We start from the raw sequence: 27,937 nt of genomic DNA, 5'->3' as shown, positions 1-27,937 counted from the left end.
CCCTACCAAATGACATTTTGAAGGGAGCAAGAAAAGGAACACTGCTTGCGTTTTATGCTTAAAACTTAAAATTTTAGAACGTGATTTTTTTAAAAAAGGATTTTATTATTGACAGGTTGCCTTCCTTTCTGCATAAATACCACAGAATTTAGAGTAAGATCTTTCCGTTTCCACCTTCTCCCAGACCCAGCTTTCCCTAGTTCCAGGCAGCCTTCCTCGAGGAGGCATGGGCAATTTCTGAAGTCCCAAGATTTTATCTCACTTTTCTTTTTTTTGCCATACTGGTTGCTGGGAAGCTGACGCTACTTAGCAAGCCCCTTTCCAGTTAACTGGTTGGTTTTTGCCAGCACCGAGGATAGATAAGATAGCACAAATTCCTGATTTTTTTAATGGTTTCGGGGTTTCTCTGCTCCCTTCAGTCTCAAGTCACGTTGCGTGTTCCCTTTCGCTATTGCGCTGTACTTTTGTTAAAAATAAAAAATAAAAAAAGACCAGAAAAATCCTGCTTGCTCCAGGGACAAAAACAGACACCGTCAACTGAGCGAGTGGACAGGAGACTCACCTCTATTACCTCCCCCGAGCTCCTTAAGAAGCCCCACCAAACCCATAAACCCACGGCTTCTGCCTTGCTCCTAACCAGCATTTCACCAGACATTCTCCAGGACCAATGAGCAACTTCAGCGAAGTGGGAGGGCCTATATTCTACCCCCCGCCCCCGCGAATAGGCGAAGAGCTGCTCATTAACCTGCCCCTTTTGATCTTTGTCGACACAGATACCAGTATCCCCACCCCTCATTCCTCTTCCTGCCCTCGAGATCAACGTCCCCTTCTCGCGGCCAATGGGAAGTTCCTCCTGCCCTTGATGGACACCCCGTGCTTCCAATAAGCGCTTTCGAGCGGCAAGGTCCTCGCCCCCCGGTAGGCGGCGTCCCCCTCCCTTGCCAGGCGGGCGAAGAAGGCCGCGGTTATCGATCCCGCTGCTGACTAGAGGGAGGAGGAAGCATCAGCAGAGAAAATGGCGGCCGTGGCTGCGACTGCGGCGGTGCCGGGTGATGGTGGAGCCGGCGAGGCCGAGCCCATCCCGGGCAGCGAGGCCGGCGCAGACCCGCTCCCGGCTGGCACTCAGGCCGCCGTGGAGTCGGCGGTGCTCGACGCCCGGGAGGAGCCCGAGCCAGCCCCGGGGGGAGAGGCCGAGGAGCCGCCGCCGCCCGGGAGCCCAGCGGGGACCCGAGACCTGCCGCAGGCCCAGCCCAGCCCGGAGCCCGTCGGAGGGTCGCCTCAGCCGCCCTGCCCGCTCACCGCGGAGCTCTCCGAGCTCCCCCCCGGCGAGGAGGCGGAGGGACAAGGCGGAGGGGAGCAGCCGCCCTGCTTGCCGCTGTCGCCGCCGCCGCCGCCTGCAGCTGGGGGCCCCGCGGGGCCGGAGCCCGGAGAGGAACCGCCCCGGCCGGAGGAGGAGGAGCCGGATGCTGCCGCCACCGCCGTTGCGAAGCAGCCGGAGCTCTCTGCGCCCGCGGAGCAGGCGGTGGCCGCTGGAGGAGAGGAAGAGGAGGAGGAGGAAGCGGCGGCGGTGCTGCTGCCCGGCTCGGAGGTGCTGGTCACCCTGGATCACATCATCGAGGACGCGCTGGTGGTGTCTTTCCGATTCGGGAAGAAGCTTTTTTCCGGGGTCCTCATGGATCTTTCCAAGAGGTGAGAGAGAGCCTGCCCCGTGTTTTACAGGAGGGAGACCCACCCTCCGCCGCCCTTCTCACTCTCTCCTCCCAACTTTCTTTCTGGAGGTGCTGCCCTCTCGGCATCTGGGGGGTGGCTGCGTTAGATGCGGAGGTGGGTGAGCCACGAGGTGTTTGGTTTTATGGCTCCGCCAAGAGGGCGAAAGTGCCCTGTTGCAAATGGCCTCGTGGTCTGCTTCAGAGCCCTGCCTTCCTCCCTCTGATCCATGCAAGCAGGGAAGAGGTTTTCCCTCGCCCTCGTATTCCAACGTGATCTTTAACCTACCACTACAATATTCTTTGTCTTTATCTAGGTACCACCCCCCCCCCCAATTTTGATTCCTCACGAGGTTTAGAAGGTGGGTTGGGAGGGGAAGAGGCTGACCCGTCTGGACAGGGATAAAAAATTGGGGAGACTTCTTGGTAGCAAAAAGTTGTACCATAGTTCCTACTAGTTTGCTACTGATGCATACATATGCAGTGATTTTATTTATACAGTACTGTATTATGAAAATTTCAAGACAATGTGGTCCTATCCATAATGGCTTGGGGCTCATATTTGTTTTACAGTTACTTAAGATATTTGAATTCACCTTCGCCTTATTCTTCTAACTTCAGAAGCAGTCAGCCTTCATGCTGGAAAAAAGTTGTGTGACAAGGTTGTATCTTGCTACAGCTTCACATATTGGGAAGTCACAGTGAGAATTGGCTAAATGCTGCATGGTCCAAAGCTGAAAAATAGTCACCCTATTCATAAGTTAAAAGGCACGTTTCCCCCCACTACATACTGTGTATTGATTTTCCTTCTGGGCATGGAGAGAGGCCATGTAGAACATGCTTTATGTAGAGGTTGTATCATAGTTTACAATCTTGGAGTGAATTTCTAGACACATCTTCATTATGGCTTTCGGGTGAATTAGGACAGGGGAAATGAATGCCCAGCCTATAGATGGTGTACTTGCTTGTAGAGAATGTGCTAAAAGTAAACCTAAGTAAACCTCAGCATGCAAAGGGGGGGGGGGTAATTCTTCGTATTCTACTTCTGTGAGAGGATATTTGGGTGTGGCTTGGCCAGGGTATTCTGTGGGCTGACCTGGGACTTTAACTTGGTTCCAAATCTAGCTTTGCCCATTCAAATGCATGTCCTTACCTTAAAACAGAAACTCTAGAACTGCCTTACCCAACATTATGCTCTTCAGCTGAACTACAATCCCATCAACTCCAGCCAACATGTTTAATGGTCAGAGATGGTAGCAGTTGTCGACCAAAGCATTTGGAGAGCAGGTTGCAGGAGGCTGTTCTAGAGCAGTGTTTCCTAACCTTGGGTCTCCAGTTATTTTTGGACTACAACTCCCATCATCCCTAGCTATCAAGACCAGTGGCCAGGGATGATGGGAATTGTAGCCTGAAAACAGCTGGAGACCCAAGGTTGGGAAACACTGTTTTAGAGTGTATGTTTTAAAGTAAGGATAAGCATATGAAAACGTTGTGAAACATGAAGTAACTAACTACCTGTACAGAATTTCATATATAGACTAGATAAAACTTTTGTGGATTTCATACAATTTTTTGCTGCTGGTTAGTAGGCTGTTTTGGTGTAGAACATACCCGTTTTTATCATCTTCGTATAAATAATGATACAGTGTGTGCACTTAACTGCTTCTTGAGTAGATAAAGGGGGCAGTTTACAGTAGCTGTAGTTCAAAACATGAGGAGGGCACCATTTGGCAAAGGCATGGTGGCTGCTTGTACACCAGTTATGGGATACATGCAGCCATATGGAGGACTAGTTGCACGTAGTGTTTGGCTGTGGGATGTAATCTCCTCTCCACTGTGCACATTGCCAATAGTTTACAGGGTGTCTTTAAAAACATATTTGCTGTGGAAAATGTGCCATGCCTTGCTACAGATAACCAGGTTGCCATATGGCTTTATGTGTTTCATGATGAATTTGCTGCATGGTGCTTGCTTGTAAACAGTCTGTTTTATCCAGTCTACCTTGGTAGAATGTGCTTGCTCATAGTAAATAAGCTAAAGGTATCAGTCCTCTAATGCTTTAATTTGTTTATTCTTGGACTTTGAATATGTGGTTGGGTGTCTTACCTTACATTTTCTTTTTCAGGTATGGAGTCCTGATATGCTGAAAGAGTCAAGTAGGGGTGGAAAACAAAGCAACATCTATGTTGGCTTAGTTTAGATGGAAAGAGCAAAACACAAACATATAAAAGCAAGAAGCTGAAATTGCCAGCAGGTTATTTCACAGTAATTGTATATTGTTTATGTAGTATTTTGGTTGCCAGCTTGTTTACTCTGGTATATTTCTTCAAGTACTATTGACATTTTGTTTATTATTTTAACAACGAAATAGAATAGTTTGCTCTTTGTTGTGGAGAGCAAACTAAAGTGGTATGTTGGGTGGGTTATAATAAAGAGTAGAGGTTCAGAATAGATTTTGTAGGGGTGATTAGTTCATTCAGCCCTTTCTAAAATTTATTCTCTTACAAGTTAAAAAGACCTATAATAGTTAGAATTGTAATGAAACTTTGACCCAGTTTGCATGTGACACTAGAACAAAGTTGTAACAGTACTGTACATGGACAAGCCTCCATGAGTTCAGGCAAAGCATGGAGCTAATTTCTCTCTTTCTCCACCCCACACAGCTATGGAGATGACTTCTGCAAATTTTGTTTCATGGTTAGTGTTACATAAGAACCAGGAGTCCTGGGTTATTGTTTTTTACAAACAATGGTTAGTTTCTAAACAAGCCAACTTCAAACCATAGGTTAAGAATATAGTTTGTTTGTTAGTTTGTTTAATTAACTAACTATCCATTGTTTGTTGTAAACTAGCATCCCTGGTTCTTTAAAACATTATTTGAAAGTAAAACTAAACTTAGCAGATGCCTGCCAACCCTATCCCAGGCTTCATCAGTGGAATACATGAGTACTGTACTCACTTGGTTTAGCGTTATCTGTGAATGCAGCCATTAACTCTGCATACAGTTATGGAAGATGGTGTAATGAAACTCAAGCATTATTCATTGTACATCTTTCAAAGCTAACGTTATGCATCACTTATCAGTGCATTTATTTATTTTTATTCCACTTTTTGGACTGTTGTCTTCTAAAACTACTGACATGGTTATTTTTTTAAAAATGGGTCCATCTATCAGGCTTATAATCTAAAAAGACAAGATACAGAAGGGAAGGGGAGTAGAAGAAAAAGGTAAAGGAGAGATCAGTCTTCAAGGCCAGAACAAAGTGCAGAGCTATGAGCATTTATATGTAATCCAGGGCAGGCTGATCTTCTCTTGCTGGTGTTCTTGCTTGAAAGCAGCTGGTGGATCTTGTTCCTTTGACCAGAGGATGGGAGGGAGAGTCCTTTTCCCTTACTCTGCATTCCATTAACAGCAGGCAGTTGAAGCAAAGTGTTCTTTCTGAGAGGAAGCAAGCAGGCAAGCTCCCTGCAGCTGCTCCTTCTCTGGTTAATGGATGAGGCCATAGTGCCTAAGAATTGACCAGGTATATTTGGTTAGCTTGATCTGGCACTTTACTGCTTTTGTGGGTTTGAGATACAAAAAACAAAACAAAAACTGCCTCCTAGAATTAATAGATTTAGAGTTGCCCTCCCTTCTTTCCTATGTATGGTTTAGCAGTTTAGAATAATGCAGATAAATAATTTTCCATCATAACTTTGTTAAGGGTTCATAAAACCATTGTGTGGGGGACTCAAAATGGGTAATAAGGGACAACCTTGCTCTCAAAAAATACTGTGGTATCTATTTGATGATCAGGGTGAGCCCTGAACATAATTTGAATTTAAGAAATAATGTTGCAAAGTACAATTAACTCACAATTTACATGTGTTTGTTGAAATCACACAAATTAAGTGCAAGGAAGGCATACAGGTTAAAAGTTCTTTTTGTACAGGATTTTTCTGGCACAGAAAGAGCTTTTAAGCTGTCTGCCTTGCTTACCAGGCCCTGCGAGGCTCTTGCGAGATCTCAGACAATCGTGCAAGATCTGTGCAGGGGGTAGCAGCCGAGTACACTTGCACCGGGCCTCAGAGAGCTAAGCTGGCTAGTGTGCCCCGCCAGGGTCCAGCTGCTTTTTTGTTTATAACTTCATTCTAACAAGACTCCCACCCCAGGCCTCAAACAAGCTCTGCACAGGTCTGGGGGTAAGACCTGCTTGGCATGCTGAGTTTGGAAGGTAAGATTGCTCGTGCAGTGGCAATTTCAAGGGATGGTTCAAGTATACAAGTCTCTGCGTATTCACACCATCCCTAAAACATAACCTCTGCGAAAGATGGGAGTTACTTGTATATAGTTTACATATAATCATGCAGATTAAATTCTGATTTGCAGAGGACGCGGGTGTCGCTGTGGTTTAAACCACAGAGCCTAGGGCTCGCTGATCGGAAGGTTGGTGGTTTGAATCCCCGCGACGGGGTGAGCTCCCGTTGCTCAGTCCCAGCTCCTGCCAACCTAGCAGTTTGAAAGCACGTTAAAGTGCAAATAGATAAATAGGTACTGTTCCAGCAGGAAGGTAAACGGCATTTTCGTGCGCTGCTCTGATTTCGCCAGAAGCGACTTAGTCATGCTGGCCACATGACCCGGAAAAACTGTCTTCAGACCAACATCGGCTCCCTCGGCCAGTAAGGCAAGATGAGCGCCGCAGCCCCAGAGTCGTTCGTGACTAGACTTAACTGTCAGGGGTCCTTTACCTTTACCTTTTTTTAGCTGCATGCAGAGTTAGCTTGTGATGGTTATGCTCAATTTTAATGGTGTATCCCTTTGTAATCATAGATAGCATCAAACAAATTAACTGGTTCATAAAGCAAGCTCAGCTTCCACCATTGGGCATCAGAAATACATAGTAAGGTAAATGGAAGGCTCCTTCTCACTTATGAAAGTGATGCAAGTCTTCAAGTCAGCGCATCAAGGATGAGGGATCTGTGGCCCAAATATGTTGTTAGTCACCATCCGTGGCCATTAGTCATGCTGGCTGAAGCTGATGGTAGCTGTACTCTCAACAGCATCTGGAGGGCCACAGGTTCACCTTTCGTGCTGCACTTCATGATTTTCTTCAACAATAACTTATCTAGATACACCATTCATAAGCTTACACTTAGCTGTGTTCATTATGTCTGAACAAAGAATCACAGCACAAGTGGGGAGCATGGGGCATTGCTTCATTCCCTCCCACTTGAGTCCCAATCTGACCTCTTTTTGAGTGGGAAAGCTTAAAGGGGAATTCTAAGCATGTTTGGTTGAAAGTGTTTAGAAACTTCTTTGCTACTGGGAACCCTAAGGGGGTTCAAGGATGCCTCGACTGAAAGCTTTCAGAGCTCACCTTCAGACCCAGCTGCTCAGTGGGGCAGCATAGAGACTGGAGCAGGGAGTCTGGCATTAGGGTGTGGGGCTGTCATGCACAACTCCATTTTCTCTGTTTATGGTGTTTTCCTTTTCAAGAGTAATGCCTCAACGGTGCTAAGATGGATGCACCTTGTGACAGCAATATGGAGTTGTTCCAATATTGCTATCTTCTTGAGCTATTATGAAACTAAGGGATTCGTGTTGGTGCTTATCTCCCAATAGTGATTAATACCTGCTTGACCGCCCCTGGTCTTTAGCATCCTTCACTTTTACTTCTTCCTTTTTTTCATATGTTGTTTCTTTGCGGTTGTCTGAGGCTTTTAAGCTGGGGTGGTGAATTTGTGACGTTCCACATGTTGGCCTACACTCCCACCCGCATGGCCTGTAGTCAGGGCTGATATCTAGATGGCCATAGGTTAGCCCACCCCAGCTTTAAGCCTTAAGTAGAGCAACTAGGGCATGAGATTTACATAGGACGGGAACTGAAAGCAGGCTACAGATTAGCAACAACCCTACAAGCTTATGGCTTACTTTCCTGTGTGTTATATTTCCTAAAGCATCCAGTTTCTAGCATTGCTAGAACATTGGTTCTGGTTGTCATGGCTCCTAGCTTGAGAAGCTTAATTCATTTTACGTAAATTGAAGGATAGAGGAAAAGATTGGATATTAAAAAAAATCAGACTGCATTTGACAAAGTTTGCTTCTGTCAAAGCACAGAACTGCATAGTAAAGCTGAAAGGTATGTCAAATATAATTTAGTCTGGTTGCTGGCAACCAATGTTTCCCATAACTAAATCACTGCAAATGGATGCTTATTGTTTCCCATATTTATTAACCAAAAATAAAAAATAAAAATCAACTTGCTAAACAGCCTGTTCAGATCCTCTTAATTTTGAGTGGCTTCCATTGTATCTGGCTGAAGTCTGCTATGATACAGCTGAAGTGCTGCTTCCTGCCTTTCACTCGGTGATCCTGGTGAAGGGTTATTTATTAAAACAAAAAGCTGACATGTAGATGCTTCCTTGTTCTCAGACCTTTCTGCTAGGCCAAACATGTTAACTTCCTTTAGTTATATATGTGTATTTCAAATACATTTATTAGTTCTCTGAAACCTTTCTTTAAAAGTATGTTTGCCCTTCAAACATGATGAGACACATAATACAATTCAGGAAGTTGTAAAAATCAAGAGTTAGAATTTAACCCACATTCAGTCTTTGGCTAGTGATTTCCAGGCATCAGGTCCTGCTGCTGCTGCTGCTAACCCTGCCCTGTGCAACAAATGTGCTGGTGCCTAGTGTAAGCCATTATCCTTAGCTTCTCTTATTGGAGAAGTTGGGAGTTCCCTACTAGATTTTTACAGTATGCATTCCTGTCAGAAGCTGTGGAGGAGAAATAGTCATGTCAGAATTGGCTGACATGTACAAATCTGATTAAAGGTTGGGTGTGTACATTTTACCTTCCTGAACTTAAAAAAACCTGTATATCTGCTGAAGGGACTGTTGGCACCATTACACTTATGTGGCCATATAAGAAGGCCACATGGGACCAATAGAGAATTCTACAAGGAAAAAATGAGTTCTGCTGCATCATTTGGTCCAGCAAACCTGTGTTCTGCAGTGGCAGGCAGATTCTTCTGAGAAGTCCATGAGTAGAGCGTAAAGGCAGTGATAGCCATCAGTAGACTTGTTTCTTCAGAGCTTCTCTCGGTTCCCTTTAAAAGCTATCAGTCATCATCACATATTATACAGTGAATTTATAAGCTAAGAATACAGTGGTACCTCGCAAGACGAATGCCTCGCAAGACGAAAAACGCGCAAGACGAAAGAGTTTTCCGTTTTTTGAGTCGTTCCGCAAGACGAATTTCCCTATGGGCTTGCTTCGCAAGACGAAACGTCTTGCGAGTTCTTGCGAGTTTGTTTCCTTTTTCTTAAAGCCGCTAAGCCGCTAATAGCTGTGCTTTGCAAGACGAAAAAACCGCAAGACGAAGAGACTCGAGGAACGGATTAATTTCGTCTTGCAAGGCACCACTGTATGAAGTAATTTTTGGTCTAAACAGTCTTGACAACCACCATGGATTGGTTACTTGCTGGGAAGAGAGGAAAAACTTCCCTCCATACGATCCATAATTTTGTAAACATTAATCACCATCACCATTTATTACTTAAAAAGACTAAAATATAATTACTCTCACCCTGTTGAGGTAAAGTGCTGCAATCCTTGGATTTTGTAAATGTAGCTCCATTTCTGCACCTATTATTGTATGTTGGTAAATGGAGGCCTCAAGGCCACTGTTTGAATATTCAGGGGAAATGTGTTGCTCCCCCCCCCCCCCCCCACAATAGAAAGCCACAAGGGTTCACTGTACTGCAGACCAGTATGATGCAATCTGTCAAATCACAGTGTGTTATATGTGGTTGAGAACTGATGTGTCGGCCTTGAACAAGTTGTTCTCAGGTAGTTGCTTCTGTACCCTAGAACAGTGTTCCCTGAGACGGTATATAGTAGGGTATTGTGTGTTTGTGTAGGCTTAACTGTAGGGAGGGTATGAAGCCAAAATGTCTGTCTTGAACTCCTAAGTGAGAGCTGAAGGACATGACTAGAGTGAATTCTTTTAATATGTTCGTGATATTTGGATTTGCCCTGGGCTTTTCGTTAATGGTGCTTAACATCCAGTTTGGGTTGCAGCCAACAAAGTTGTCCTGTTAGTACAAAGACTTCTTCCTGTGCAACAGGACTTCCTCTCCCTCATGCCTCCCAAATCCATTATGGGGGTTCCCTCAACCTTCTGGAGCATACCACTCATTGTTAAAACCGTGTTTATACAAGACAATCTTTCTCAGCTACATGTGATCGCCAAAGAAGATGATGATGGAAAAGGAAGAACCTTTGCACAAAAATAAGACATTGTGTGATTGGACAACTTTGTTGGATACAACCATCTGTCTGTTTACAACATACTCTTTGACTTGTAGCATGCATGTACAAGAATCTTGTTTTTGGTCCTTGCATGACCCACTGGTGGTCCTGATCCACAGTCTCAAGATCTGTGACATAAGCTACAGATACCCAGGATATGCCTTAAGAGTAGATTTGGTACCTTCATGGTGATTTTGCAGAAGTGGCCACTTAAATAGCACACATGCCACGATTTTTAGTTTTCTTACTGAATACCATATTGGTGTACAGTGGTACCTCGGGTTACAGACGCTTCAGGTTACAGACTCTGCTAACCCAGAAATAGTACCTCGGGTTAAGAACTTTGCTTCAGGATGAGAACAGAAATCACACGGCTGCAGCAGCAGGAGGCCCCATTAGCTAAAGTGGTGTTTCAGGTTAAGAACAGTTTCACGTTAAGAACGGACCTCCGGAATGAATTATGTACTTAACCCGAGGTACCACACTACTGTTAAATAGAAAGTAAGTTAGGTATGCCCATTTTGTGTTTAGCTTCTCTGAAACAGACCTTGGTCAGAGCTAGATCATTCCTATTTTGACTGCAAGAGTAGGACTCCCAAAGAAATGGAGTCTATTGAAATACAGTGGTACCTCAGTTTACGAACTTTAATCTGTTCCGCAAGTCCGTTCTTAAACCGAAACTGTTCTTAAACTGAGGGGCACTTTCCCTAATGAGGCCTGCCAGTGCCCTTCCACCGTTCGGATTCTGTTCTTAGACTGAGGTAAAGTTCTAAAACCAAGACACTATTTCTGGTTTTGTGGAGTTTGTAAACCAAATCGTTCTTGAACTGGACTGTTCTTAAACCGAAGTACCACTGCACTATGTTTGTTGCATAATCCCTCCAGGTATATAATAAATTGTAAAGTCTGTAAAGATGTTCTAAATAAAGCACTGCTGAGGGTTCAGAGCTCAGTATAGGCACATCTAGTATATTGATTTAAGTTTTTATATATTTCTGTTGCTGCTTAAAATTGCAATGGTCTGGTTAGCATAAAATAATGTCAGAAGTGGGTGTTATACATAGGCTTCCATTTTACCTTCATATTCTGTTTCATTTAAGATAAGAGTTGAGCTAATCTTACTGCTTTCTTGCTAGTCGCATTGTGTAGGTGTGCCTCATGAACGCTCCCCGAGCTCCTCCCTAGGTTGGAAAGGGGTTAGTTTAACCCCCGGTTTGCTAGTAAAACTGATTTACCGTGTCACGAAATGATACATGTCTAAAAAGTGTGTCACCGAAATGAAAAGTTTGGAAAGCTCTGGTATAATATCTTTACTTTGTTTGGGTCATCTTTCGTGCAACACAGTGGTCCACCATTGGGAATTGTGCAGCTGTTCATAAGCTAAAACTGTCAATACTCTTGTAAATATGGTGAGATCACACTAAGAACCTGTTGTTCCTTTTATGCTATTCAGTTAAGCCCAAACCTTCCCCCAAACTCACAGTGAATTATGGCTTGAGTACATTGCATATTTTATCTTGCCCAAACTAACATGGCAGTATTGCAAATGTAACATTGTTTTATAGAAACCACAGTAGCTAGTTCATATTTACTGGATGAGCATTGTTTATATGTGAAGTCTGAGTCAGTACTTAATTGTTGGCAAATGTGGTTATAGTTCAGTCTGATTTATGAAAAACATGATTAAATTTGCAAAGTGAATTTAAGACTATTAGGGATATGGGGAATAAGTTGCTGGTACAGTGGTGCCTCGCAAGACGAAATTAATTCGTTCCGCAAGTTTTTTCTTCTTGCGAGTTTTTCGTCTTGCGATGCACGGTTTCCCATAGGAATGCATTGAAAATCAATTAATGCGTTCCTAGGGAAACCGACTTCAGACCAGGTCCGGGGACAGTCTGTCCCCCGACCTCTTCTGAAGGCTGGGGGGAGGGGACAAGGGCTTTTCTTCCCACCCCCAGCATTTTAAAAAACCCCGGGACAGCAGAGGGCTTCTCCGCTGTCCGGGGCGATCTTAAAATGCTGGCGGGCGGCATTTTAAAATCGCCCCGGACAGCGGAGGACTTCTCCGCTGTCCGGGGCGATTTAAAAGCCCCTGGGAAGGCAGGCAGGGAGGACAAAGACATTTGCCCCCCGCCCTCCTTCAGAAGAGGTCCAGGACCTCTTCTGAAGGCTGGCGGGGGCGAAAGTCTTTGCTCCCCCCCGCCTGCCTTCAAAAGCTGTCCGGCCAAGGCTTCACGGACCTCTCCGCAAGCAGCGGCAGCGCTGCCGCTGCTTGCGGTGAGTTGCCGGCATGCCGAAGCCTGCATGCGCTGAGATCCGCGCGCCCAGGCTTCGCGGACCTCTCCGCAAGCAGCGGCAGCGCTGCCGCTGCTTGCTGAGTGTTGCCGGCATGCCCAAGCCTGCGCGCGCTGAGATCAGCACGCCCAAGCTTCGCGGACCTCTCCGCAAGCAGCGGCAGCGCTGCCGCTGCTTGCGGTGAGTTGCCGGCATGCCGAAGCCTGCGCGCGCTGAGATCCGCGCGCCCAGGCTTCGCGGACCTCTCCTGCCTTCAAAAGCCGTCCGTGATAGCGGGAAGCGCTTCCCTGCTATCCCGGACTGCTTTTAAAATGCTGGCGGTGGGGAGCAAAGCCTTTCGGCCCCCGCCAGCCTTCCTGGACCTCTTCTGAAGGCCGGAGGGGGGGGAAAGGCTTTGCTCCCCACCGCTAGCATTTAAAAGAGGTCCCTGGAGATTTCCCTATGGGCTTTCGTCTTGCGAAGCAAGCCCATAGGGAAATTCGTTTTGCGAAGCGCCTCCAAAACGGAAAACCCTTTCGTCTAGCGGGTTTTCCGTCTTGCGAGGCGTTCGTCTTGCGGGGTACCACTGTAAATATTAAATTGGTGGGGTATGTCATCTAGAAATCTGAGTTTCTAATCTTGGAAGGCTGCTGAATTTCTGATTTTAGAAGGCACAAGCTAGGCAAAATGAAGCACTACTAAGTCTGGTTCACTTCAGTGGGAGTGGTAAGCACATACCTGCATATCTTTCCTTTGAATCATTGGGACTTGATGTGCTGAACTTCGTCTGGATTGTTCCCCGAGTTTTTGGTGTAATTTCTAAAGATTAGTTTTGAGATACTCTCTGTCAGCAGAACAGTGTCTTATTGTTGAAGGAAGTATACTTTTTTATAATAAAAAAAAGATAAAAGTAGGTATAAACTTTGATAGTCTTTTGGAGTTGTTAAAATCAGGAACTGGGGAGTATTGGAAGCAAGAGTCCACGAACAGTGTCAGTAGAGACATTTGCCAGGAGGCAAAGCTGTGCTAAATACTTTTAAGTAGCCATAACCAGGCTGCCTAAAATTTTGCAAAATTGCAACAAAATCCCCTACTGAATAGGGAGTTTAAAAGGGAAAGCTGTGCAAGTTGTGTGGAGCTCAGGAACTGGAAGGTGTCTTGATCTCTCATTGTGCAGTTAGAAAGCTTCAGAATCTGAAACCCCAGGACTTGACAATAATTCACATTATGCACAATGAAGTTATTGGGAGGTCCGTGCAAGCTAGAATGGAACAAGCTGGCTCACTGTAGAACAATAACATGTTTCTGTAGATTCTTGGTGAAGCAAGAGGTGTTGCTAAGTATACAGACAACCTTTAGGTATTTCATTCATTCATGCCCACGATTGTATGCCTAAGTAGGCAGTAAATAAGCTTGCCTACTCATCCTTAATAATGTGATCCTCATCTTTGTTTAATTCTTAGGATTTACTGTACAGATTAAGAAAAATAGATCAGCCTACGTTCATTTTATTTGCAAAACAACACCCACCCACACCCCATGTCTTATAGTTGAGGGTAGGCAGAAAAATGTGGGGGCAGGGTGGATCTGGTGGACTCTTTCCTTACCTTACCCCCAGCAGTAGAAGCATACAGTTTACCCTGATCCATGGGCACCTTCAGGCAGAAGTTTAAAGTCTGTTTAATGAAGTGGAAGGGATTGGGGAGGAGGAATGATTTGGTGTGTGTTCCATTTCTTACACATACAGTGGTACCTCGGGTTAAGTACTTAATTCATTCCGGAGGTACGTTCTTAACCTGAAACTGTTCTTAACCTAAAGCACTACTTTAGCTAATGAGGCTTCCCGCTGCCGCCGTGCTGCCAGAGCACAATTTCTGTTCTTATCCTGAAGCAAAGTTCTTAACCCGAGGTAATATTTCAGGGTTAGCGGAGTCTGCAACCTGAAGTGTATGTAACCCGAGGTGCCACTGTAACTGATGTCTGTGTAGAAAAACACCTTTATATGTGGCATGAAGTTACTCTAAAGGAGACAGGAGGAATGACAACAGTGTGAATCCAAGCTTTTTGAATTGAGCACCCTGGTCCCACACTTAGACTTATGTTTGTAATATATAGTGGGGTATATATAGTGTAGAAGCAGGTAACATGCCACCCATTTGAGCCCTTGCTTTCACCTAGTTGCAGCCATGCTGAATGATGCCAGGCCTATGATTCAGGGCATCATGGGCAGTACTTACTTATGCTGAAATGCTGGCTGCTGAATGTGTACAATTTGTGTAAGATTGCCCACTCTAGGCAATAAGGCCCTCTCACTTTGAAATTGATAGATTACCTCTTCAGACTGTTTAAATAGGAGATGCTAGCCAAAGACTGCATTGACTGTTAATCACATGTATCTTCAGCGATACAGTTAACAGAATTGGCTGTGATTAAGATGTCTGTACTCTGCACCTGAGCTAGCTAGCTGGGAGGATTTGAAAGTTCTAAAGGTGACCTGTTCATACAAGGTCTTGATTTCCCTGACTAGTTGGAGCTAGCCAATACTTAAAAGATTATAAGATTAACCCAGTCTAAAAATTATGGGGACATGCACAGATGAAGGGTGGCCTGCACAATTTGGCTGGCTGTGCACTCTTTTTGGTCACCTCGGCCATCTGGCACACCAGAAAATTTTGCAGAGGAGAAGGCAACGGGCCTTTCAATTTGCACAAAGCCTTGTTCAGATGCAGCTGAGTCTTTCTCATACCTTCTGACTTGTCTATAAGGCCTGGGAGACTGACTCCTCTGTACATGTCAGGTGATGGGTGGGTATGCTTGGTCTTTTCTCCCCAAATGGCGAGGCCCTTCCAAGTTCTCTGTGCAGAGAGCTCCAGGAGAAGGAGGGTTAATGTGTCATGCTGGAATTAGGAAGACGGTTGCCAGGGAGAGATTCGTGATTGCCATTCAGGAAACCCTGGCACCAAGCTCCCCTAAAACCAGAACAGCTAGGCAATTCCAGTTCTCTACCTTCCAATAGCCAGGCATGCACTGTACCTTCTACAAGATTAGCCTTCCTAGACCATTTGTTTCGAGAACATTTCTGAAGAAACATGGGGTTCCTCAAGGGAAAGAGGGGTAATAGGAGGCACGACAGCCTGCCCATTTCCAGTGCACTCTCAGCTTACATGGCTATAATAAAGCCCAACAGGCTTATGAAGTATCCTCTGCCAACTGAGTATTTGCCTCCAGAATCTTTTAGGAATTCCATGGCAGGTGGGTCACTGTGGACAAAGTCTTGAAACCACTCCACTGCCATAGAGGAGATTCTAAATGTGAGAACAGCAATGAAAGGGAAAGAAACCATTTTGCTGCTGGCACACAATTCTTGTGACCCTTGGTAGATTGCTGTTTTAGTCAGTGCTGAAATTTTCTAATTCTCATGATTGTGTATTCTGAAATGATAAGCTTGTTTTCATGTGGTGTGAAATGCTAGCTACTTATGATACTGAGAAATGTCAATTAAGTAAAGATTTGCAGTTAACTCTGTGTTTTTCTCTCTCATTAAGGTTTGGACCGCACGGAATCCCTGTGACCATATTTCCCAAAAGAGAGTACAAGGATAATCCTGAAGCGATGGAGCTCCAAAGTAAATCATTCCAAGATGAGGCCCAAGTGAAGTGTGAAGCCAATGGTGTAGTCACAGACTCTTCTCCCATCCAGCCATCAGAGCCTAGCCTGGCTAAAAGCCTATGGACTTCCAAGCCACCTCCCCTTTTTCACGAGGGAGCACCATATCCTCCTCCTTTGTTTATCAGGGACACATATAACCAGTCAATACCTCAGCCTCCGCCTCGGAAAATTAAACGGCCCAAGCGGAAAATGTACAGGGAGGAACCCACTTCTATTATGAATGCTATCAAACTACGACCCAGACAGGTCTTGTGTGACAAGTGTAAGAACAGTATTGTTGCAGAAAAGAAAGAAATTAAGAAGGGCAGCAGTACAAGTGATTCCTCAAGGTATGAGGATAATAGAAAACGAAGACATGAGAGCGTAACTACTGTGAATAAAAAAATTAAAACTGATCATAAAGTTGATGGGAAAAGCCAAAATGAAAGCCAGAAAAGGAATTCCGTGGTCAAAGTTGCAAATATTGCTCACAGCAGAAGTAGAGTAGTCAAAGTTACCACTCAAGCAAATACTTCAAAAACGCAGTTAAATACTAAAAAGGTTCTCCAGAGCAAAAACATGGATCATGCAAAAGCTCGGGAAGTTTTGAAAATAGCCAAAGAGAAGGCACAAAAGAAACAGAGTGCAACCTCTACTTCCAAAAATGCACATTCAAAGGTCCACTTCACACGGCGTCTTCAAAACACCAGCTCAGGTTCCCTGCCCCCACGATTGCGTCTAAAGCCACAAAGGTACCGAAATGAAGAAAACGACTCCTCTCTCAAGACAGGGCTTGAGAAATTGCAGAGTGGCAAGATGGCAGCTAAGCCTCAGTCTCGCTGCTCCTCTACCCGCTCAGCAGGTGAGGCCCCTTCAGAAAATCAGAGCCCCTCAGAAGGCCCTGAAGAGGCCAGCAGTGAGGTTCAGGACACAAATGAAGTGCATGTACCTGTTGATCAGGATGAACAACAGACACTGGGCAAGAGAGGCAGCAAAAGCAATATAACGGTTTACATGACCCTTAATAAAAAGAAATCTGACTCTTCCAGTGCATCAGTGTGTAGTAGTGATAGCACAGATGACTTGAAGTCCACCAACTCTGAGTGTAGCACTACTGAAAGCTTTGATTTTCCTCCAGGCAGCATGCATGCACCTTCCTCCTCCTCCTCCTCGTCCTCTTCAAAGGAAGAGAAAAAGCTCAGTAATTCCTTGAAAATGAAAGTCTTTTCAAAAAATGTCACTAAATGTGTCACACCAGATGGCAGGACCATATGTGTAGGAGACATTGTTTGGGCCAAGATATATGGCTTCCCATGGTGGCCAGCCCGTATTCTTTCTATAACTGTGAGCCGAAAAGATAACGGCCTCTTAGTCCGACAGGAAGCTCGTATTTCATGGTTTGGGTCCCCAACAACATCTTTCCTTGCTCTTTCACAGCTCTCCCCTTTTTTAGAAAACTTTCAGTCGCGATTTAATAAGAAGAGAAAAGGTCTTTACCGCAAGGCCATTACAGAAGCAGCCAAGGCTGCTAAGCAGCTAACTCCTGAAGTTCGGGCCCTGCTGACACAGTTTGAAACATGAACATGAGAAGTAAGGTAGGCAAGAAATGTGGAGGCTCCTTGAAATGTCTAGCCTAGTTAAATGCTATGAAGGACTTAGCCAATTAAACACAAAAATTGCACTCAGTTGGCTGCTTTTTTATATACTGAAATTTCCATTTGTAGCAATGTCTTGACTGAAAGTTATACTTAACAAATTGTACATGCAATCAAATTAACCTAAAGCGAGATCTCAGTATTTTTCAAGAGGACTCTTACATTTTTTTGGTAAAAGTAAAAAATTCCTCTGACCACCCCATGCACAGGAGCCATAACCTCAGCTGAAGAGCAGTTTATTTGCAGGGAATTTTTACTAGTTTCTACCCACTATATATACCATTTCAGTGTATGTGGGGGGAGGGGGGAGGGAACAAATGAAATGGAAGTTTTAAACATGACTTGTATGGTCCACCTTAAATGCAGAACCCTAGGCCCTCTCTGAGCCTCAAACTTTATTTCAGTGTTTCCCCGTCCCCTGCCCAGAAAACCTAATTTACAATAGTGTGATGGGCCCAAAGAGTTCAGCCTTTGCCTAAAAACACTTTCTCACTGGCCACTTTAAATCCTTTTAGAAACCAATTTTAATCTGAATTCAGTTAGAAAGGTTTTATCATTTGTTAGATAGGTCTTGTTGGTCACCTTTCCCCAAATGCTTAGTTATGCTATGAACCCAGGGACAGCAGCATGAACTTCAGGTTTTGGCAAGTTAAGAGGAAGCCAGTTGCTCACAGGCGGGTCTGGATAGTACCCCAGCATTTGGGATCAGAGGCTGTTAATGCTGCATAGGTGTGAATCATAACTTCCAAGGAGGGTGGGGTGGGATGCTCCTAGGACAGTTGTCTTGAGGGTTTAGCTTGAGAGAGTTTGTGTTGTATAAATAATTGGTCAGATTTCTCCCCCCTGACTACTTGTTCTTAAATTCTTAGGCTACGTCCTAGTAAATTACACTTTGTGAACTGTCAGATGTGTAATTATTGCATTTGGATGTACTGAGCGGCATATTTTTTTTAAACTATTTCCATTAAAGGTATCTGTTTGCAGGTCAGAAAATATGGAAAATGTAATTGTGTAATGCTCTGAAATGTACAAAAAAACTGTAAATAAAATTGACTAAATCTAATTATTTGTGTGTGTTTCTCAAAAAGCTTTGAAATAAAATCAGGAAACAGGACTGTTTTCTGTTTACACAATATTTAGGGAATAATTTTCTTGCTCTCAACACACTCTAAATTAGTATCACCTAACTGCGTATCAAAATAACATTGGTGTTGAAAATATAAATAAGGTTCTAATTTTGGTAAATTATTCAGCTATTTATTTCCCCATAGCAAATCCTTGTCAGTGCTTTAAAAAACCCACACGCCTTTCCAGTGTAATTATTCCCCCCACCACCACCATTTTATGTTACTTTATCCCTGATGTCCATTTGCTCCTAGATCTTCTGCAAGTCTGATGCTCTGCATTGGACTTTTTTATGCAGTTGATTCGCTTAGACACTACACTTTCTAATGGACTCATATAATTTGTACTTGGTTTAAGTTTGCAATGTCGTAAAAGGTGCCTAATTTCATTCTCCCCCAAAACACATTACAATTTTAGGAGTAGGCATTTAGGAAAAAGGGAAAAAAGCTAAATTAATTGTGTGTATCAAATCTCAAAGAATTAATGACCAAGGGCTCTGTTGTGACAGTTTGATTCTAAGGTATGCTTTTTCATAAAACTCAAACTTCATTTTATTTCCAAACATTTTACTTTAAATCTGGTATCTCTGATGCTGTGTACATGGGCTTGAAATCGGCTCCAAATAGTTTTCACCCTTCCTTGATGTAACACTAGATAAGCATAAATTTCTAAACGTGTAGAGAAATAAACTTGCATTCAGTCTGTCAATGCTTTTTGAAATTACAAAACACACAACATTAATAGCATGCAATTCTGTTTCACTCCTGTGCTGTGTACAGTATTCTCTTTCCTGCAAACAGAAACAAATGCAGTGTTGAACTATTTTGTTTTGTTTTTTTCAGGCAGGCTGTGCCTAAGGTTTTTAAAAACAAAAATTTGCAATGAACCAGACAATTTTTAGTGCTTTCTGCAAAGTTAAAAATGCAGCTCAGCTTGGGGCCAGTGTACACATTATGAGATTGATAGGTATACTAGAGTGTACCTGCTGATTTCCTAATTCATGACCCTACCTTCAAGGGAGCCTGTGATGAGTGCTTGATTGGGCACGTCTTCTAGGGTTTTGCCATTTTGAATAGACAGTCTTCTACATTTGAATTCTACCAAGAGTATAATTTGATTCTGGAGCCTTTGCTCCAGTTTGAAATAAATATAATTGAGTCTTGTCTTCAAAATCATGCTTTTTACAACACCGTGGAACAGTTCTGTTCCCTACTCAGGCCATAGTTTGCAATCGGGCATGCCATACATGACATTCATAGTGTTGAGTAGAAATTACTCTCACTTTAAATTTAATTACTGCTTTTCTCTGCTTGCCTTGATGAGAAATCTTCTCTTTGCTTCCCTTTTGAAAAAATACTTGTTTGATTTTTTTTTTTATCTCTTTAATTTTGGAGTTCCTTGGTGACATTTTGATGTCACAGGCAATGACTTAATGCCGTTCATTTCTGTGTAGAGCCTTGCTGCAGTTTGATTTTTCAGTTCAAAGCATGGAGATGTCATGATATAATCCATTTGCTGCAAGGCATTCAAGAGACTTTGGATGTTGTATCCAGGCCTGTAGGCAAAAGCGGCTGTTCAAGAGGCACTAAACTACAAAGCAAATATTGGCTTAGATTCCAGGGTCCTGCTGTCTGAGCAGGAAGCACTTCTAGTGCTGTGGGAGTTCATTTGCTGACTCGTCCATCTGCACTTTCCTGTGTCCTTCTCCAAAATAAATGACTTGGGATTACTGAACCCACCGGTATAGGTTTTTTGGGGGAAGGTGGGGGTGGATGATGAGGGTTTGATGGAAATTGGTGACACACCCAGCCTACATGAGCAGGATGTTTGTATCCAAGCTGTTGAATTTTGGGCAGGATACACAAATTGTCTGTCAAACTTTAGGCAAAGGTTTTCACCAAACACCTAGGTTTCGTATATTTTCTTTCAAGTAGTTTATTATTCCACTTCAACCAGCTGTCTCTTCAGTGAAAGACACCGAGAATGCCCTGGTGCATGTAGCTAACCCTGAGTTGCCTTAAAACTAAACAGAATACTTTTTTAAAAATCATCATGAATTGCATCCAATTAAACAATTGCATGCACAGAACTTCTGCAAGCATAACAAAACTCTTCCCTCCAGATGGTCTCTGAAGGGTTGAGGGGAACTCCAGAGCAAATTTGGTAGATGCACAGGAGTCCTAGGGAGGTAAGGGAAATTAGGTAAGCACAATAATTTAGTTGAATACATTCTTGTTGGTTAATAATAATAATAATAATAATATACCCCCCTATACCGGGGGTCTCAGGGCGTTACTTTCAATGCTTCATACCCCAAAGGAAAAGGATGGTATAAATTTTATCCTGCCTTGGAACAAAATTGGTGAAAGAACAGATGACTTCTTTCCACAAGCGAAACAATTGCAAATAACAAGCTAAAACAAAAAAAATTCCTTCCAGTAACACCTTAAAGACCAACTAAGTTAGTTCTTGGTATGAGCTTTCGTGTGCATGCACACTTCTTCAGATTTGGTATCTGAAGAAGTGTGCATGCACACGAAAGCTCATACCAAGAACTAACTTAGTTGGTCTTTAAGGTGCTACTGGAAGGAATTTTTTTTGTTTTGACTATGGCAGACCAACACGGCTACCCATCTGTAAATAACAAGCTAGTAAACCGTCATGCCTTACTAACATGTTCTACCTAATCTGTTTCCATTGTTATAGCCCTGCACAAGTTGTGTGCTCATATTTCCATGGTAATCAAATACACCAACCTGTGTTGAATTGCAGTTAGGATTTCAGAATGGCTGTCTTGATAATTTTTGTCATTCGTGTAAAAGGCACCTAAAGTGCATATGAGGTCAGTAGTTCTAAAAGGGGAAAAAAACACTGCTTTAGAAAATGCATTCTTTGTAGCAAGAGTAGTCTTAGAATAGCCATGACCCTCTTTCTTGCATAAAAGGAAATGCCTCTTTAAGATAGGACTTGCCACTTGTAATTTTTAATAAGTGCAGTGTTAGTCTGTCGTTGCAAAAACAGCAGTCTTGAAGGTGCTACAAATGCATTATGACAAAAGCTTTCGTGGGCAAAAGTTCCAAGTTCACAAAGGCTTTTGCTATAATGAAATGTTAGTCTTAATTGCTGACACCTTTTTCAGTCTTATCTATGTTGTACTGTGTTGCTGCAGCACATCATAGCACTATTCAGATCTAGCACTATTAGTAGCATGTGCTAAGGTCTAAGTAAATGATTCTTTCTGCATAACCAGCACAGGAAATTCAGAATGAACAGTTAAAATGAGATGCATACATGGAACATAGGTACGTGCCCCAATGGATTGCAGCCAGTGAATCTACCCACAGAAACATTTTAACAAGGACCGAGTAGCATGTTATTTTATCATCCTCCTAGTATGCGTTACTCTCTTCTGAGACAAGTCCCCCTACAGTCTGGTAATGAGCCAAGTGCATGTGTTTGAGAGAGATGGGCAGTACTTTAAATGATATACCATAATTTCAAGGAAGTGAGAAATCTCTGCTACTTCCGTGAAAGGCGGGATATCAAATCCAAACTCCTCTTCTTCTTCTTCTTCTTCTTCTTCTTCTTCTTCTTCTTCTTCTTCTTCTTCTTCTTCTTCTTCTTCTTCTTCTTGGCAGTGAAAAGAAGGTTATGTATTGCAAAATAATCTACATAAACCTTGGCTGTGTTGTCTGGGGCTAATGGGAGTTGTAGTCCAAAATATCTTGTGGGGGGAGGTAGCAGGTTGGGGAAGGCTAGGCTTACAGGCAGGTGGGCAAGAAGCCACTAGGCAGAAAATATTTATGTAGCACAGGAAGGGTTGCTGCAGCTGTTTGAGCTGAATTCACACATGCTCCTCCACTGGTGACTTAGAGCAGAATCTAACCTCACAACAGGACTCTTCCTCTCTTGTACCAGAAGGGTCCTTGGCCCTCCGGCACACATTTCAGCTGGTCAGTATCCTTAAATTGTGGTGCCCAGAACTGGACACAGTACTCCAGGTATGGTATGGTCTGGCCAAGGCAGAATAGGGTGGCACTATAACTTCCCTGATTGGGACACTTCACTCCTGGTGACAGCCTAGAATAGCATAAGCGTCTTTCTTTCTTTCTTTCTTTCTTTCTTTCTTTCTTTCTTTCTTTCTTTCTTTCTTTCTTTCGCATCTTATGCACTACTAAGATCCCTAGATCCTTTTCTACATGTACTACTGGCAATCCAGGTATTCCCCATCTTCTATTTGTTCAGGTGGTTCTTCTAGCCTAAGTGTAGAACCTTACATTTGTCCCTATTGAAATTCATTTTATTAGCTTTGGCTCAGCTCTGCAATCTGTTTAGGTCATCTTGAATCCCAATTCTGTCATCAGTGGCACTGGCTACTTCTGCCAGTTTGATGTCACCTACAAACTTCCCCCTAATCTCCATCCTTGAGACTGGGTGCTCTGTCCATCACATAGAGGGATCCTGCAGGAGGGTGAAATGTGTGTTTGTTGCACAGGGCACTGCATCCCTCAGGGGTCTTGAAGAATACATCGTTCCCTCTGCCCATACATCCCACCCACCACTATTCCATGGTAGGCAAATTCCAAAGATAGATGCTGATAGTATATTTCGCTAGTGTTCATGTCTTGCATATTGATTTCACGGGCTGGTTCATACCTCAGCTTTTATTCAGTGTAGTTAAATATTACAGTATCAGAATTGATATGGCTTATTTGCTCACAAAGACTCTTCAGGTGATACATTTACTGAATTGCAAAGCAGGCGCTGTATCATATGAAAACATCCATTTTGCTTGGTTTCGGTTTATAATTTTATACGTAGATATTACAGAGATGATGAAAAAAAACACTGTCCTTCAAATCCAATAATAATGAGGAGGACTAGACTTGCAACACTAGTTAGAAAAATTAAAATCTTTTCCCTATGTGGTTTTTGGTTTTCAAGTTTCATGGTGCTTTGACATCAGACTTGAAAAACGTTTGCTTTTATATTCAAGGGTATTGTGTACAGCAGTGATAAGAGTAACATGGAAAGCAATTGTTATAAATATATTCTAAGATTTAAATTTGTAGCTTTAAAAGAAATTAATAAACGTATTAAAATACATTAAAATGTATTTTCAAAAAATAGATAAAAACCACTGTTCAAAAGAAGAAAGCACCAGAGATTTACATATATTTTCATAGCTGCTCTCAATGCAAACGTTTATAAGAAAGTAGTTGTAAGTATCTTGCTTGCGTGTCCTTCTAGGCATCCTCTATGTATAGCTAGCTATGCAGGGGGAAAGCTAACGTCACTTTGCAGCAGGGATGGGAAACATGGCCTTCCCAGTGTTGTAGGACTCCCAGCTTCCATAATCCTTGACCATTGGCTATACTGACCAGAGCTGACGGGAGTTGAAAGGACCACAACCGTTGGGGGGCCACAGGTTCCCCATCTCAGTTGTGCAGCTTATTTTCTCAAACCCATCAACTTCGTATTATCAGAGAATTACAAACCTTATGGATTCCGTTTGGTTCATCCTTCCCTTTTCATTCTGGAACTCAAGTTCTGGTGACTTTTATATGCTTTTGGCCTGTGGATTCTTTTATTAATTCCCACTAATCACATGTCCACACCCTTCCTCTAGTTTTCCATTTTTCTTTTCCAGCTGACACTTAACATTCCTTGGCTACTGAGCATGCTCAAACCTCATTATGTTGTTTGTTTTTACACTGTGTGTGCATTTAAAAGATTTTCTGTACTTTTGGAAACCTCTGCATTTCCCCCAAGCACGTCAATCAATACCTCCTCATTTGTCAGTGGTCCTGTTTTGGCTGCAGCTCTGTCAGAGGGAGTGATAAACAAATGGTGAAATAAGTGGTCAATAAATTGCTAGGATTCAAAGAGCTACCTGGTAGGATTTTCAAAGAGCACATGCCCAGTGGGATTTTCAGCTTTCATTGTTTCAACAGTAGCTTCCCATGCCATATTAAATTGCTCTGCAAGGTAAGTTGAAATGCTGTTTGGCCATGCAATATGGGATGACAGGGAGCTGCTTTTCAAGAGAAACCATTCTCACCTGCCCTTGATCTGCTGAAACAGCAGAAATATGTTGCACGGCCAAGTCCTATTGAAAACAATTGATTACAGTTAATGCCACATAGATTTCAATAAGATTAAGTTGTGACTAACATTTGCTGGGTTGTGCCAGGCATTACAATTAAGCTATGTTTTTTTCTGTCTTCACGAACTGGATCTTCTGACATCTTTCTTCTTACCTTTTACCAAATAAAAATGTCTAAAGATCCAGTCACTGAGCTGGATCTTGTTAGCGCTGTTTCTTACCAAAGGACTGTTAGCTGATATTCTTGATGTTTTCCTGTTGCTTTTTGGATATTTGTGGGTCTGTTTTGTATCGTGAACAAGAAAATCCCAAGTAGAGGAAGTGAGTAATTGGTTGTACATTTGTTTCTTGTAAGGGAAGTTTGCTGCCAGGATTATAAATACGTTCCGTGTGACTTCTTAAACTAAGGCAGCAGTCCTGTACCCACTTTCCTCGGAACAAGCCCCAATTGAATTCAATGGAATATACAGTACTTATGCATAGACCTGCATGCTGTTAAACGTACACAAGAACAAGAAAGTTTTAGCTCCTGCTGTCTTTTGAAAATATTCCCAGTTTGGGAGCTTCATGGGTGAACTATAGTTTGAGGCTGGGAAATTTAAACTGTCAAATGGGATTCCTTTCAGTCAGTCAAAACTGAGCTCCCCAGAAAGTTCCTTAAAAAGATAGCATTAGTATCCATGAATAGAAGGGTAGATAGATAGTATCAGTACAAGAAACCCCAAAGGTGGGTACTAAAAATTGTGATTGGATGCCCCGAACCGTCGACTCATTGCTTATCAGCATCCTGTCATTTCACCACTATTTGCTGTGGAGGGTATCTTGCTGGATTCTTAGGTCTATTGTCTTATGGGCTGGTCTTCTAACACCCTCTGTGTTTGCAGCCTAGGTTTTCCTCATTTTCATGGCTTCAGTCCCTTGGCGCTTCCAGAAGGTATGAAGAACCTCTGCCTGAATTTGTGATACTTCATGTCATTCGGAGCTCTACTCTTGGTTCCACACCTGATCCCTGAGCCTGGCCTCCTTCTGCAGGGGGCAATACAGAGTGTATTCAAAGTGTAGGAGTCCTTGAGTCTGTGGCTAATGGGGAGCAAAGTAAACATAGCTGTTTTCCCCACATTGAGCAGCATGGTGGTGGCATGCATGCATTGATAACATCTGCTGAAGGATCCCTAGAATATACTGTCTTTGCTCTTGACAGTTCCCTGCATGGAGTTCTCATGCCCATTGTTCCCCCAAGATAAGATTCTCAGGAACCTGCCTTACAGTTGTTTGTTTCCAGCCCACCCTTCCTTGGCTGCTAGTGGTGTAGCTTGGTAGCTCATTAGTTGTGGCTCACTGAATGCAGCGTGTTATGGGAATCTTCTCTTTATGTTGCACAAGTCCAAGGCACAGGTCTCCGTGGTTGTTCTAGAATTATTATTATTATTATTATTATACTGTCATATACTTGCAGATCTAAGGGTGGTTCACAGAATAAAATCAGAATATAAAACCACAAAATACATAATCAAAATGAAAACAACAACCCAATAACCCGCCCCAACACATTTTAAAAGAGCAAAGGGCTACTAATAGCCCTGTTCCAAGACTTAGGATGGGACACCTCAGGAGTGATAGTGTTATAGGGACAACATGGAAACATTCCAAGCAGTTTCTGGCGCAAGTAATTAAAAAGATAAGTCTGTTAGAGATGGTGTTTTCCTAGCACGTTTGTGGTCTGCAGTAGCTTTCCTCTTTTCTGAGCTCTTCATTTGAGCAGTTTGATACTGGGAATACTGGATTTGGTCCCAAGACTCACAAATGGGAGTTCTGCTCAAGCAGCAGAGCTTCCCAGCTCCATTCTCCTCAAATCCTCCTCAAAAATCTGTTCCTGAGTGGTAGAAGGATGGGAGATGGAGAGCACGTGCATGTAACAGAAAGTGCAGGTCTCAAATATAGGGGAAATGGAAATGCCTTTCCATCACACAAGCCTCCTGTGGGACCCAACCCAGTTTGGCTCATGGGCAGTGCCAACACTTTCTCCCATCCGTGTTGCCCTTGCCCTGCTTTCTCTGCCGTTAGAAATGATTGGGTGGGGGTGTCTCTATATAACATGATTGTGCTTACCTGTCTTGTGCTAAAGTCTGATCCTTCCCATAGAGATGGGTTAGTGGAAGAGGCCTCTGCTGAGTAAGGAAATGCTCCTGTGCATTTAATGTTAGCTTCTGTCTTTGTCCACCCCACCAGCATTTTGTCCTCTACCCTGCCTGGAGCAATATTCTCCAAAAGCACTGTATTTTCAAGTCATTGAGTTGTATCCAGCTAAGGCTAAGCTATATGCACAGTAGACCCACTGAACTCAATAGACATGAGTCCTATGCAGAGAACACCCACTGAGATGAATGAATGCAACCCTTTGTCTTCCTTTCCCCTACCTCCTGCTTGTGTCATTTGAAGATATTAGCTCTACTCACTACTTGTGGCCTTTAGGTAAAGAGAGTTGGAGTAGGTGGCATTTGGGTGTACCTTTAAACTGTGGCAATAATAAACCTGAGAGACATCAGCTGGTGTAGCATATGGTTAAGAGACTGTTGTGTATGCATGAGGAAGTCAGGTGTGCCATGAATTCACAAGGTGGTCTTGGATAAGGCAGACCCTAGTATGCATTATGGGGATAATAGTAACCAACATTACAAGGTTCTTGGAAGGATGATGTTGAAAATAATTGATATACTGTTTAGGGCTTGCTGCGTGTTAACCATAACATTTATCTGTATGGCTTGCTAATACTTTCTCCTCAACTACTTATTTTCCCCATTAAAGATTATGTCTGATTAAAAAAAAACACCCACATATTAACTGTTCTAAAGTCTTTTAAGGGCAATTATGCATTCACTGCTAACTCAGAATTTTTTTCCCTCTCCTTTTCAGCACAGAGACATTAATCGCCTGCTGTATTTATGGAACCTCCCTACACTGCCATGAAGAAGGTCAGCTGGCCAGGCATGATATACAACTGAAATCTAGATTGCAGTGTATACTGGGAGAGAACTTTTTACAAAAACCACCACACCCCTTTTCCAGGGCATCTGTACTTACTGTAAATTTACTTTGGAATTTGAAGTGTTAGAAATATTTTATAAAC

The 27,937-nt window shown here is 43.1% G+C and overlaps 1 protein-coding gene across 5 annotated transcripts; it reads left to right on the top strand.

Annotated features, from left to right (window-relative positions):
* The first annotated feature begins 921 nt into the window (after positions 1-921).
* On the top strand, positions 922-27,887 carry PWWP2A (PWWP domain containing 2A). 5 transcript variants are annotated; one of them, XM_077924411.1, is made up of 4 exons: positions 922-1,689; positions 15,822-16,786; positions 25,695-25,744; positions 27,724-27,860. In XM_077924411.1, the coding sequence occupies exons 1-3, from the start codon at positions 1,016-1,018 to the stop codon at positions 25,697-25,699; spliced, it is 1,644 nt and encodes a 547-aa protein (XP_077780537.1). In that variant the 5' UTR covers positions 922-1,015; the 3' UTR covers positions 25,700-25,744; positions 27,724-27,860. The 5 variants fall into 5 exon arrangements, 4 of the variants coding, with proteins under 4 accessions (XP_077780537.1, XP_028573222.2, XP_028573221.2 ...); XR_003705182.2 differs by having other exon boundaries at positions 925-1,689; positions 15,822-17,519; XM_028717389.2 differs by lacking the exon at positions 25,695-25,744 and having other exon boundaries at positions 923-1,689; positions 27,724-27,887.
* Positions 27,888-27,937: the final 50 nt, after the last annotated feature.

The sequence above is a fragment of the Podarcis muralis genome, chromosome 2, assembly GCF_964188315.1.
Source record: "Podarcis muralis chromosome 2, rPodMur119.hap1.1, whole genome shotgun sequence".
Lineage (NCBI taxonomy): Eukaryota > Metazoa > Chordata > Lepidosauria > Squamata > Lacertidae > Podarcis > Podarcis muralis.
Note: the sequence above shows the minus strand (reverse complement) of the source record. Positions and strands in the feature narration are given on the sequence as shown.

Coding starts and splice junctions, on each gene's coding strand:
- PWWP2A (XM_028717388.2), top strand. CDS start 1,016: ATGGCGGCCGTGGCTGCGACTGCGGCGGTGCCGGGTGATGGTGGAGCC. Junction 1,690..15,821: donor CTCATGGATCTTTCCAAGAG/GTGAGAGAGAGC, acceptor TCTCTCATTAAG/GTTTGGACCGCACGGAATCC.